General features: G+C 35.7%; 1 protein-coding gene and 2 long non-coding RNA genes across 5 annotated transcripts; 2 read left to right on the forward strand and 1 right to left on the reverse strand.

Annotated features, from left to right (window-relative positions):
• Positions 1 to 154: 154 nt before the first annotated feature.
• Positions 155 to 9380, forward strand: LOC147534227 (uncharacterized). 2 transcript variants are annotated; one of them, XR_015227346.1, is made up of 3 exons: positions 155 to 300; positions 545 to 1106; positions 1175 to 1458. It is a non-coding gene; the product is annotated as an uncharacterized LOC147534227 (long non-coding RNA). The 2 variants fall into 2 exon arrangements; XR_015227345.1 differs by lacking the exon at positions 1175 to 1458 and adding an exon at positions 9344 to 9380 and having other exon boundaries at positions 156 to 300; positions 545 to 604.
• On the reverse strand, positions 2686 to 7746 carry LOC147534228 (Plant regulator RWP-RK family protein). Of its 2 annotated transcripts, none has more exons than XM_086646355.1 (5): positions 7108 to 7746; positions 5364 to 5938; positions 5046 to 5093; positions 4068 to 4947; positions 2686 to 3979 (listed from the first exon to the last, which is right to left on the reverse strand). In XM_086646355.1, exons 1-5 carry the CDS (start codon positions 7646 to 7648, stop codon positions 2925 to 2927), a joined length of 3099 nt encoding a protein of 1032 aa, XP_086502481.1. In that variant the 5' UTR covers positions 7649 to 7746; the 3' UTR covers positions 2686 to 2924. The 2 variants fall into 2 exon arrangements, with proteins under 2 accessions (XP_086502481.1, XP_086502482.1); XM_086646356.1 differs by lacking the exon at positions 7108 to 7746 and adding an exon at positions 6271 to 6393 and having other exon boundaries at positions 5364 to 6143.
• Positions 9381 to 11368: 1988 nt separating the features above from the next.
• LOC147534229 (uncharacterized) lies at positions 11369 to 13464 on the forward strand. The gene is made up of 3 exons (XR_015227942.1): positions 11369 to 12632; positions 13028 to 13124; positions 13289 to 13464. It is a non-coding gene; the product is annotated as an uncharacterized LOC147534229 (long non-coding RNA).
• Positions 13465 to 13882: the final 418 nt, after the last annotated feature.

Raw genomic sequence — 13882 nt, forward strand, 5'->3', positions numbered from 1 at the left:
GGGTATATCGAAAAATTGAGTATCTAGTACCACTAGACACGAAAGAGAAACCACTTCACGACATCGGAAGGACATTTTATAATGTCTAGAGTCACTTTTTTAACTCCAACTATGTCTATATATATACCCTACTCGGACTCTTTTTTTTCCTCCCCCAACTCATTTGCAAAAGAAGAAAATATCTTGTGCTATATATAGAGCACCTACAATAATTTCTTGTATGAGAAATACATTTTTCAAGAGATTGTGGAGACGTTTTGGGAATTTACTTACTTGATCACAAGTGTCTTTTAAATCCAGGTATATTATCACATGATCCTCGTATTTGGGTTTTCTAATCTACCCAAAAAACGTATCATTTGGTGCTTGGTATAGAGCAGATGAGTCTAACACATGAAAATCTAATCGCTACATAAATATTGAATAGTGGGATTTTTAACTCGCGTAGGAGCTTATATACTTAATTGTACTAGATCCATTAGTTCACTTTTGGAACGAAGATTCATGCATTATGCGATTAACCTTATACGTTTTCTATGTGTAGCATGATCTATGTATCTCGGATAACAAACGTTTATACAAGAAGAGACGTCTGCATATAAAGGTAAGTATTCGATCATCTTCTCTGTTAAGTTGTTTTAGTTAGTTTTTACCGCTTATTTATCAAATTTGTTCTATACTAGAGGTCTATTTATCCTAATGAATGAACTTGACTGAGTGCCGGAGGAGAATTAGTTGATATCACTCGATGATGGAAGAATGGTTTCGTCTGCATGAGGACCTTGTAGTTATTGGATCGATTGCTGTGTCATAGGCAAGACATATGATCATACAATTTTCAAGAGCAACATTTAAATAACATTAGAACAATTAATATCTCACATTTTAATAGCTATAAATTTTGTAACACCAAAACTTTATAAACTTAGACAATGTAAAGAGGTTTTTATAGGGATAGGGTCTTCGATTTTTGTTTTCGTAGGTAGGAAACAACATTTATTTAATGGATAAACACATTGGAAAGTTCACTATGAACTACCACATGCAACACATGATTTTTATAATAATGGAGAAAATGGTTTCAACCCTAGAGGCCCAGACATTGTGTTTTCAAGAATAATTATGACTCGTTGATAGATGATGTCCATTAAAAGTTGTGTTAGTACATATATAGTTTTACGATGTTTAGGAAGACTTCCATGACATGAATTATAATAAGAAAGCATTATAATACATATTAGACAGACGTTTTGGATAATTTTACACCTATATTGGTCGAATGGAACCTAGGTTGGGCATAAGTTCCTGCTTAGGGAAACCTTATGCCATCTACAATTACCCTAGTTGAGCTGGATGGTGTTCAAATGATGAATCAAATGTCTAGTATTGACATAGGTACTACATTATATGACATCAGAGCCTGGGAAGACTCCCCATAAGCTGAAACAACAGATTAAGTGAAACAAAAAGTTCATGTGTATGAGCAACTCTAATGTGTTGGGGCTGAGATTGGGGGAATCAGCCCATTGGGTTTTTAAAGAGAGTCCAGAGGCTGGGCTGGGAGTCCCTCCTTCGGACTCCCAATTCGAAAGTCAGACAATTGGAGGACTCTAATGGCTAGTTGGGGGACTCCAACGATCAAAATGGGGTGGATTTTTTAATTGTTTACTGTTTGACGTAAAAAAAATTCTTGTTAGTTTATTATTGTAAATTGGAAGTGACCAAAATATTTATTTCATTGAAAATCCAAATACATTTTTAAAGTCAAATGTAAATAACCAAAATACAAGAAAAACAAGTAAATTAAAGATAAAGGATCCGCCATTCGTTGCAAGCTTTGTATTCTACAAGTGGTCTATAAGATTTGTTTTTAATTGTTTATGAATTTTTCTGCTTCTAACTCGATCAAGACGAGCAGACATTTCTCTGACAATATCTCTCAATAAACACTGGTTCTGTTGGACTTTCATGAAGATCGGTAGAAGTATTAGATCCTTCATTTTCTATTACCATTACGCATTATAATAAAGTACATGCCTTCATAGTTCTATGGTTGAAAACTAAAATCAAAATCCCACACATACTGACGACGTACATAATCTGGGTTTTGGAGTCCATGTTGGAACTCTACATTGAAATTGAAAAATTTTACGACTCCCAAAATTAAGAGATTCCCAAAATTAGGAGTTCGAACTCCTAAATTGAAGTTGTCTGATACCTAGACACTCGACATGACAAATATCATATTTTATTCATGTCTCAAATTTAGAACTCCAAAATCTACTCTTTTTTGCTTGAATTATGTTTTGTATTTATATAGGTAAAAAAGATTACCCACTTAAAAACTTATGATCAAACCTCTCTTATTAGTTCTAAAAGCAGTTTGTTACGAGTGTATCTCTATTATAACTAAGCGCATCTCCAATGCAACACTTAACAAAAACTCAATTAATTCAATGCACTATTGAGGGTTGCATTGGAGAATGTTTTGTTGTTAAAAACTCAAAGTAATTTGAAGTGTCAATTTGAGCTTTTCAAGTGAAGTGTTGCTTTGAAGATGCTCTAACTCTATGTCATCACCGAGACGACATTAAAGATTTGCATTAAAGATTGTTTTAAAAAACACCCATCCTATATTTATACAATTTATAATTTTTTGAAGACTTGAATTCTTATAAGACAGAATAAAATAAATATCATCACATATAACAAATACAATTTTTACATTATTAAATAGGGTATACTCCAATTTCCAAATCTTCAAGAACCTAAGAACCTAAAAGGGATGAAACTATATGAGGTGATTCAAATAAAAAGAATTGTTATAACATGTACACAAAAACCCTAAAACAGAACTAAAGAGAACATAACAACTACAAACTTTTATACCTTGATTCTTTACAATCTAAGCTTTTTTTCATCTCTCATCCTCCAGAGCTCTCACAGGAGCTCCCTGAGTTGCTTAGAGTGTCATTAACCAACAGTCTGATAACATGTCCATTCAATAATTTAGCAATATCGAAACACTCCTGCAAATCAGCATCACAACCTAATAATACCCACTCGTTATCGTCATCTAGATACTTGATTTCGAACATACCCTTCTCCAACTTTAGTCTCTTTGCTATTTCTTCCTTCAAATCGTCAATTCCTGATTTTAGAGGAATTCGGAACCTAACAATGGCTTCTCTGAAACTTACCTTTACGCTCACACTTCGAACATCTTGGTTTGTTATCATCTGCTGGATTGATTGTGAAGTTGTTGATTGTTGTTCTGGAACTTTGGTAGCATAAACTGAGGTTGTCCAACTAGATTTAAAGAATTGTTCATTGAAGCAACCCTCTACTGCCATATTCGAGATGTTTTTTGAATCTTTTGAACTCCCTTCATCCTTGATGAGCATTCCATCCAAGGCAGGTTGCAGTTGTGTCGCTATAAGATCACCAGGAATTGAGTAGGCGGAATAGAAGTTGTTCGGCTGATACGACAAACCCAATGAACTTTGGATATCTAGACCTTGTTCTTGGATAGAAGAACCAAACTGATCCTTCAAGGGAGTCGATACATTTACGGGGCTACCTTGGCATGACAAATGAGATGATGATGTACCAGAGCTTTCATCCGTTGAACTACTTCGCATCTTTGATCCCTTTCCAGATCCAAGAATTTGGTTCTTGATATCACGATGTTCATCATCGTCCAGAGTCATGGTTAACGGTGATTCCATCTTTTTTCCACCATGAAGTTCGGAACTCTCGAATTGTAGTTCTTTGGGTTGATTTGGCCAAGAAAGAGAATGAACTCCAGCAGGAAGTGGATTCGTCAGAGAAGTAAGATGAAATGTTCCTTCAGCACCTTGCACGGATTCAATCACACGCTTGATCTTAGAGAGAGAACGGTTAACTTTGTTGATCTTTCGAGAAGGCCACCTAGAAATCCCATGCTGTCTGCAGATTCGCTTCATGGTGGTCGGGCAAACTGTAAAACCATTTGATAAGAGAGTATACCACAAAGTACAATTTTAGAGAAAGATAATGAATAAAAACGTTATGGACTATGTCCTTACCACCAAGGCTCTTAGCAGCATCCTTGAGACTCCCAGAGAAGTATTGTTGGAGAACCTCTAAACTAATCGACTTCTCGGTTTTTCCCCTTCTTCGATCTAAAGTTTTTCTTATCTCTCTGTTGTCAGTCAAAAGAGCTGCATGACTTCTATCCGCAATATCTCGACTGCTCGTCTTCGGACCATCACATTCCACCATGAACTGCTTCTCCGGTGAATCTGACCTAGCTGCATTTTTAACAGATTTAAGTTTTAAATCATGATCGTCTTCTACAGATGTTGCAATAATTTCAATTGATTGTTCCTCGTCTTCCAATTCTTTTCCCGACGCAACCATCATATTCCGAAAATGTTGCTTCATTGTGGCCAAGAGAGACCTCAAAAAGGCTTTGTGTTGGCTTTCCATGATATTTGGTGGCAAAAAGAATTCAAGAATATAATCATCTAATCCTGTATAAGCACTTCGTAAGCAAATAGCAAAGCAACCTGCTAACCCAAACATTCGTGCATAGTGAACCAACGGGTAATCAGTTTTACCGAACTCTGTGATATCTTGAGAAAAACATGACCCAAGTGATGAAAATGCCCTCCCTGCCACCCCTTGTCCCTTCTGTAAGTGATGCTCAGAGCATGCATCTCGAAAACCCCACATATGAGAATCAATGACATAGAATGCCACGTCGGTTGTTGACATACAAACTTGTCCCATGCAACTACCATCAAAGCTTGTACAGCTCTTTTGTACACCACCACCATGGGCTATAATGCTGCGATGCCTACACGGAATCCAGGTTTGTGCCAACGGCAATTTGTGGGTCTCACATACCACTGTCAATATCTCCAAGATCTCGGCCAGAGCCTTTTGGCGACCTTCATTACAGATCTAGTTTTCAAATATTACATACAATACATATTGTGAGCATACAGCGAATTAGCAACTCCTGAACAATAAGTCGACATTTGAGATCAGTTATGACTAACCTGAACATTAGGATGATCCACTATTTCGGAGGTTTTAAGATTTACGGCCTGCAAGGAAACTGAAATTATGTTATTTACAGGGACACCTTGGAATATGGTGAAGAATTCCCCAAATATACGGGAAAACAAATGTTAAAGCATTAGTACTTTCATCATGGAAAGAGAATATGGCATGGGCACCCTAAAATATGGGAATTTCCATCTTTTATCAATCGATTATGGGTGCTTTCAGAAAAAAATCACGACAACTATATATATGTTATGGAAGAACACATAATTTAGAACTTCACGAAGACATCAAATCAGAAAATTACCAACCTCCAGAGCTTTGCAAATTTTATCAACTTCGCGAGTGTAATTGACCTTTTGTGAAGTCATTATAAGCTCGACTACACCAACACAGGATTGCCCAGAAGTTTCAAAGATTGGCAAAGCTAAGCTTCCTCGAACATTATAATTTAGAGCATGATTAAGCCGTTGGTACTCCTTGTTGCTGTAATATTGTACATTTGGAGTCCATTCTGGCAGCTTTTGTCGGAAAACACGACCAGGAAGCCCCAAATCTCGATCACTTTCTCCATCAACGGAAAATATGTACATCAGAGAAACTGTTCTATATTGAAGCAGTCCATTATTTTGTGGATCGAGAACAAAAGGTTGTCCGGAAGTTGTGAGAACATAATGATCGCCTTTCTTTACGGGGGCCCAAACCTGAGCTAGGACTTGCCGAGCCTCTGTTGATTCCTTGAAGTATCGAAGTGCTTGCATCATCCTTTCTTTTATCACACAAGTGTCATCTAAATTCTCCATCAAAGATACCTTCCAAGATGCTTGAAGTAGCTTTCTCTTCTTACTCTCTTCCTCCGCAAGGTCTTCGATAGAATCAGTGTTACCTGGTGTTTTGAGTCAGTTTTCTTAGAGGACAGAAATTTGATGAAATCAAAAGTTAAGTTAAGAAGAAAATTTCATCCAGAGAACCAAACAATATGATTGACCAGTTGTTATGAGTGGTTCCCACCAATTTAATTTGTAGAGGTTAGGTTGCAAAGAGGAAAAACACTAGAGGACAATAACATTCAAACCTCTCCCGAATTCTAGCTAAGCATAAGGAAAAGAAATAATCAATATTAGTAGTATAAAGGGAACAAAGAGTTAAAAGGAATTTAACAAACATAACTACAAAAAATAGGAAACAAAGATGAGAAAAGCTAGAGAAGGGGAATACCTAGTCGGCTAGTCCGCAGTGAAACAATGAAAAATATAAGGAAAATTGACATTATCGCTTTGCTTAGTATCTTGTGAATGTTTGAAGATAGTCACATCCTCAATTATGTCTTCATGGTGTTCACTAAGTTTAATCATATCAATACTTAGTTAGCCCACATGAATTAGGCAAAACATAGTGGAAATTTGTAGTTTTACCTAGCTCTTAAACATCCAAAGACGGTTTTTTTTCAAATTTATGTGAACTAATGATAGATCTAGTTTATATGTTTGCACTTAGAGAAAACACCAAAGCATAACTTTAGACGTTTGCAGAAATTCACCGAATACCAAGTGGAGCCTAAATTACATTTATTATTGAATAATATCAACTTAAAGTTAGCCAATCAACCAAGTTAGTTCACAAAAACCCTCACCATACATAGAGACATAATAGAGAGAGATAAACAGAGAGAGATAAACAGAGAGGCAATCAAAGGGATTTTCAAGATAAATGACTTATTTCGCTGAAATTCCAACCCATATCAGTAGAATAACTAACATACAACTCAAATTAAATCACACTAATTTGTGAACATATTAACTTAAAGTATCAAATCAAGAAGATTAAGATAAAAAACTACTTACTTCCCATAAAACCCTAACCATGCCTGAATCATAACTAGTAACATACAAAAAGTCATATAAATTGCATTGCTTTTTGAATGTAATCAACTCAAAAAAGCAAAATTGGGCCCAAAAAAGAACTGATTTCACAAAACCCAAACCCTAGCTAGGGCTGATAAACAAAAAGAATCAATTAAACCAAATTGAATTTTGGAAGGGATTAATTACTTACAAGAGAGAAATCTAGGTTGATTGGTGAACTGAAAACCACCTCCATCTAATAAGGGCTTAATCATCTTTGTACTAGAATTTTCTTCATCCGCATCTGAAAAAGCCCATAGAGGAGAGAAGGGTTGTTCAGAGGATAGAGGTGGAAGTAAATTATTGGATTGTGTATTATTATTAACTGAGAGAAGAAATGGGGATGAAGGATTTGAACCAAATGGAAACATATCCAATGGCCAAGAAGAATCAAGTTCTAAATCAAAATCCATGAGTGGGTAACGTTCCATGGAAGATGAAGAAAGAAGCTCTCTTGACTTTGGGTGGAAATTGGAATTTTCTTCTTCTGGTTCAGTCATCACGTTTGGGTCTCTCTTTCCTGCTCTCTTTGATGAGAGAGAGAGAGAGAGAGAGAGAGAGATGGGTAATGGCAGAAGACTATTCTTTGTGGGTAAAAATTGGCAGTCTATGATTCCATTCCATTGGAATCTACTTGTCATTAGTTGCATACTTGCATTCACTACTTGCTCAAATAATATTAAAATATACATTGAGAATGTAAAAGTAAGATGGGAGTGACTCCACACATTTTGTTGTCTTCTTGTTTTTTTTTTCTTTTCTAAAAAAAAAAAAAAGTGAATTGCTCCATTAAACAAAAAGAAGCCAGTACACATTAAGAATTCATCAACAAGTTTGGCCTATTCAGTCGCCAATTTTGAGAGCATTTGGATCTTTTAGTTTGCTTCGCAAACTCATTGAACTTATTATCAAAAGAAGGACAGAGAGCTCTGATGGAATGTATTAGACTTCGGCTTGTCCAGTGAGTAGCCTCAGATTCACCGTTAATGGCTCTTATTATGTTGCTCGAGTCTCTTTCTGAAATTAAGTTAACAAAATTTAAGTCTTTGGCTATTGATAGAACTTGAAGAGCAGTCAAAGCTTCACCTTCGTCTACTGTTCTGCACCTGATAATGGAGGTCTTTCCTGCAATACAATTAGATGACGAATCATAAAACATAATTCCTATTGATGCATCATTAGTTGTCTTAGTGAAAGACACATCAAAATTGCATTTGATCATGTTTGGGGAGGGGGAATCCATTCTTTGTTGATGGGAGGGGACTGATTTTTCTGATTCAATGGGAGGGCAGTTAACTGAGCACCAACTAGGTTAAGAATATTCACAATACAAGAATATTCACAATACAATTAGTTATTCAATGTCAACAGTTGGTAGTCCAAGTGGTTCCAAGGTGTTGACATAAACTCCAGAAATCCCAGAGAAGTGGAATCTTTGGTTATTTGATTTGAGATTATTAGGGTGTAAAATAATGTAGTTGGGCTTTAGGCCATTGTCTTGTTGGGCTATAGGCCCGGTCTTGTTTCAGTTTGAGTGGGCAGTTATTGAGCGTATCACATCTTTGATGTATCAATGCCAAATGTAACGACATACGTAGATCGTAGTCGACTTCCAAAAAAAAAAAAAAAAAAAAAATTAGTTATACAATGATGTTTTTAAGAAGATGTAGTGTAATTTATCACATTATATAAAACACATAAATGTTTAGGGTGTCATTCATTTTGGAACTACACATTTTAACCTCTTAAAATTCTGTGAGATTAGTTCAACAACAAAAAAGTTCAGTGAGATTAGCTTAGATCTAGAAGGGTGGAGATTTGTTTTCGATGTATTTCTTTTCGAGTAAGGGTTTGTGAGCTCGTCTTTAATTGTTCACTTTGTATTTTTTGTGGTGATTGCCGTTACCTTTCTATGCAACTCAAGATATTGCTGTTCGTACCATCATGTCTTTCAATGATATATGCCTTCACCCAATTGCGTCAGTGGAAAATAGGATTCAATATATAAAGAATCAAATGTATTAGTAGAGCTTTTTTTTTGTTAAAAAATGTATTAGTAGAGTTGTTGTATGTCTTTTTAGTCTGAGTGGTACATTCTCAATGTTTTTTTTTTTTTTTTTGTTGAAGTCTCAATGTTTCTTATTTGGTAATATGTATAGAGAATCTCATGCCCACCTAATATATACCTACTTAGGATTTTCTCTATAGCAAATCATGTCAGGTTGTAACCTATTTGGTTGTACACCACATTCAAAATTCAAGAGGTTGTTGGCCCCATACTCAGGAGAAATAAGTTTGTCTTGTATTATTTTTTGTAATTTGTAAGTATAAATAAAGTCATATGTAGTTGTGATACTTTTATGATTCCATTTTTATGTTTGATGCAGTTTCCATGGCGGCTTACTGGTTTGTTTCATCCCAATGACTTTTTTTTTTTTTTTTTGAGTAAATCCGTACTTTCATTCAAAAGTGATAAACATCACGAAGTTACAATGATGTATATATGTCATTTTACTTATGACTAATTCCGTTTTAGCCCCCCGTATTTATGACCAACTGGTCTCTCCCTATCCCCCCTCCCTCTCTTTATCTTTTTCTTCATTTCACTCCTTCTTTCTTTGTTCCGGCAAGGGGGTTTATCTTTCCACTGAATCTGGGATTTTTCATATCCAAACGAAGAGGGGTTGACTGCATCTAGATTTGAATGCTCCAGATTCAGAAGAAGGTCCGATAAAATAAGTTTATCTCATTCGTCAGAATAGAGACAACATGAATCGGTGTTGATGGTGAAGATGTTGGTGGCGCTGAAAGAAGAGTGAAAGGAGTTTTTTAGTTGGGAAAATTTTTTATTTTATAAGACGCCAATAATGGATCGCTTGGTCGATGACCTTAAATTGAACAAGGTGAGGTGGAGGAGAGGAAAGGAAATGATGAAGTGGACAAGTGAAAGAATGAAGTTGAGGAGAAAAGTAGAGATGAAATAGATAAATAAATAAGGCCGGCGTTTGGGGAAAGCAAAATAGTTTCCGAGTAGAATGGTTGAAACCCCAAAAAACACGCGCTAAACACTCCCCTCAAGTCGCCGGTCGGTGACGGCCGACGACGAATTCTCTCTCCTCTCTCTGTCAATCTCTTCTCTTTGTCTCTATCTTCTCTCAGTCTCTCTCTCTCCTTTATCTGCCTCTCTCTCTCTATCTCTCTTCTTTCTCTCTCCCCTTCGCCGCAACTGTCGTGAGATAATGAGAGAGGATAAGAGGAGGGAGAGAGGATAAGAGGAGAGAGGGAAGAAAGAAGAGATAAGAAAAGAGAGAAAAGAAAGAAGACAAAGAAGAAAGAACTTTGGTGATGGTGATCGCCGAAATTAATGGTGGATGTCGGCGGAATTCGATGGTGGTCGTCGGAGTTTTAGTTGAGGTGAGAGGAGAAGATAAAGAACAAATAAATTGAAAGGGTGATGTTTGAAGGAAACAAAAAAAAATTGTTTCCACCTAAAACTTATTGTCCCAAAAACTTTTCTTACTTCCCCGGAACGCCGACCATTATTAAAATATTATAATTACAAAAATATCGCAAAGATAGAATTAGATATTTTAATACAAATTAGGGGTCAAATTGAAAGTCCAAACATAATTAAAGACTATATCAGAAGTAGCTACACTATTGAAGGTGAAATTACCCGAATTTGTTGCATATCAGAGGTCAAAACAAAATTAACCCCGTATTGTAAGACATGCTCATGCAATATGATGTAATGATCTCGCAAAAAACTAGCAAATCTTATAAACACATTTATTTTGTACATCAGTTGTGACTTATGATCATTATTTTCTAAAATCTGTTTGGAGACGGATTTAAATTTTATTTTTTGTGTTATAATTTGAGTTTTTATATACATTTATTCTATAGTAAAATTAGACCTTAACCCAAATTTTCTTCTTTTTTTTTCGAACTGGTTTCTTCAATTGGAAAAGATACAACTAAGATTGAACTTCATTAAAATGACAAAAAAAATGCAATTAGACTAAAATTACAAATATCATAGTCAGAATAAAAGAAACACCACATATATAAATGAAAGGTTTCACTAGAAAAATCGAGGTTATTGCCCACGGTTCTTACCGACGGTGATCCTAAATTCCGTCGGCAATAGCTTATATGGCCGACGGTTTTCATATTTACCGTCGGTATAGGTTACTACTGCCGACGGTTTCTCGTAAAACCGTCGGCATAGATCACTTCCGTGAACTTCCCGTGTTTTCTTTTCCCGACAATGTTTGTCGACGGTGATGTTTTTTGTCAGGAGTGGTTAGTTGCCGACGGATTTTATTCATTCCGTCAGTGATACTTTGCGCAGGGATATTTTATTTTGGCGGAAAACAAAGCGTTTCACGAAAAATACTTCCGCCAAATTTACTCCCGATCACATTATCTCTTGCCGTCGTTAGAGTTCCCTTTGTGTCTTACCTACAGGAGAGCAAAATAGCCCTAGATGAGATCAAAAAAGCCCTAAAACCAGTTTTACTCCTCTTTCTCTCTCTGGTCTGCTCGTTACTTTCTCCGGCTCTTGGTTGAGGAAATCAATTCCTAGCTCTTGGTTGAGGAGATCCTTCATCTTGATAAGTTCCTTTCTCTTTGTTTCTCTCTCTCTTCTTCACTTTCTCTTCTTCACTCTCTCTTCAACGTGATTTCTGAGTTGATTTAGGAAATTGTTAAGCCTTTGTCTTAGCTTGGTTTATGATCCAAAAAACTTCTTTGGATTCAATTTTAGGTTAAACTTTTGTTCTTTGTCTATCTTTTTCTACATTATAGTTCGACATTGGCTATTGGATTAAAGAAACTAAAGAAGTAAGTATTTGACAGGAAGAAAGGTAACTGACTAATTTTTCCTTCTATGTTTCTAATTTTTTTATATTGAAAATATACCTAATTTTTTTTCTCTGATTTTATTAGGTAAGTCATCATCTTCTTGAGTTTTAGTTAAAGATTTGAACCAAAATTGTTTGATAACTTAATGTGAAAAGGGATTTGTGGAATTTGGGTTTTAGTCAATTGACACTCTTTAGCATCTTGGGCATCAAATTTTGGGTTTCTAGAATTCTGCCATCACAAGTGGGTTTTAATCAACTATTGAATAAATTTGGTTTAGATGTGATTGTCTTTATATATGTGATTGTCTTTACATATGTGGTTGTATTAATTTTGGATCTTATGTTAAATGTTCATGAAATTGTTAATAGACAACTATGTTGGTTTTGATTAGTTTGGAATTTCTCTCTGGTTCATAAGAATAAATAGAAAATTGAGAATGAATCAGTTGGATCATGAAATATAATCGGCTTAGACTTCATCACTTCTGTATGTTCATTAGTATTTTGTTTGAGTTATTATTAAGATGTCCGGATGTGGGTTTGTACTTTGTAGCCCTAAGATTTGGTAGTCTTTCAAGGTTATAACCTTCTGAAAGACTTAAACCATGAAATCTGTTATTTTCTAACAACGGGCTTCCCCGAGCAAGCGTATTGTTTTCACTGGAAGAGCTTCCGAGGTTCAAGGGACGGTGGATGCACTCAAAGTGAAAGCAAACAGTAGCTTTGAGCTGGCTTATAACGTTGCTTGTTCTTTGGTCGAGGTGAATAAATATACAGAGGCAGAACAACAATTGCTTTCAACTAGAAGGTATGTATATTGAGTTATGGAATTATAACGTGAAAGCAAACCGTAGCATTTCTGTTTGTTGGTGCTTGGTCAGGCAGCCAGGCGAAAAAGCGTTGTTGCGTTACCGAACTCCAAAACTTTTTCATCCCTTTATTGTTTACTATTCATGAACGAGGTTTATGGTTGCTGTTGCTTATAGTCTTGTACCACTGGTATTATGCATTCTACTGTTTTATGGTCTGAGCATCTTTATGGACCAAAAATTAAAGTATAAGAAAGGTGATGGGTGCAAGTTATCAAGTCGATCATTACTCCTTTGTATGTCGCCTTTGGATTCATTACCCTTTATCTAATGGGTCCGCGGAGTGTAAGCTAATGTTTTTTCTTCTGACTTTCCGTTATTTTTATGTTTACAGAATTGGTCAAGAAACTCTAATGGATGATAACTATGTTGATGATGAGATAGAGATTGAAGTTGCTCCTATTGCTGCACAGCTAACATATGTTTGACAGGTTATTAAACTTTTTTACTTGTCTAATTGTAATTTGAGAACTTCATGGTTTACTTGTTTCCTATTTATTCAAGAACTCTTAATTTGCGAATTTCACGATTTTCTTGTTTTACTCTCTATATACGCATGCATTCGAAAGTTGTATTTTTTTTCTTGTTTATGCAGGTTTTGAAGCAAGATGTCTGAACCGCTAAGAAATAACGGAAGGGGTCCGAAAATGAAAAAAATGAAATTGCGAGATAAAATATGATTGTGGATAGTTTTATTTAATTTATGAATGTATCGAATTCTATAAATATACATTTGGATTGATGTGTTATAAATTTGTTGAGATTTATGTTTATGATAGAAATAGCAGGTTATTGTTCGTTACGTTGCTGCAGTTTACAGATCATCAACTGCAACAATGGGTGGGGATTTTTTTTAAAAATTTATGAAAAATATTGCCGACGGTATATGTTCCGTCGGCAATGGACCTGCCGACAGTGCAATTCTGTCGCCATTTTCGTCGGCAATAATTTTCCCGACGCCTTTTTGGCCGACGATTTCCGTCTGTCGAGAGTACCTATTTCCGACGGCGTTTTTTTATGATGCCGACGGTATAGTACCGTCGGCAATAGCCTTAATTTTTGTAGTGTTTGAGACCTCTGGGGTTTCAAATATAAAACCTTAAAAGGAAACTAGAGACACCCTAAACATTGATGCAAGATCCCTAATTTGACCATCCACTAATGCCTTATTGGTCTACTAATACAAAAT

The sequence above is a fragment of the Eschscholzia californica genome, unplaced genomic scaffold (assembly GCF_041429995.1).
Source record: "Eschscholzia californica isolate CP2 unplaced genomic scaffold, dmEscCali1.0.p SCAF_6, whole genome shotgun sequence".
NCBI classification, from domain to species: domain Eukaryota; kingdom Viridiplantae; phylum Streptophyta; class Magnoliopsida; order Ranunculales; family Papaveraceae; genus Eschscholzia; species Eschscholzia californica.

What these genes read in the sequence shown, in the direction of transcription:
- LOC147534228 (XM_086646355.1), bottom strand. Translation starts at nt 7,648, where the DNA reads ATGTATATTTTAATATTATTTGAGCAAGTAGTGAATGCAAGTATGCAA. An exon ending in AAATTTGCAAAGCTCTGGAG is followed by an intron (nt 5,094 to 5,363) that starts GTTGGTAATTTT and finishes GTTTCCTTGCAG; the next exon opens with GCCGTAAATCTTAAAACCTC. An exon ending in TGGATCATCCTAATGTTCAG is followed by an intron (nt 4,948 to 5,045) that starts GTTAGTCATAAC and finishes TTTGAAAACTAG; the next exon opens with ATCTGTAATGAAGGTCGCCA.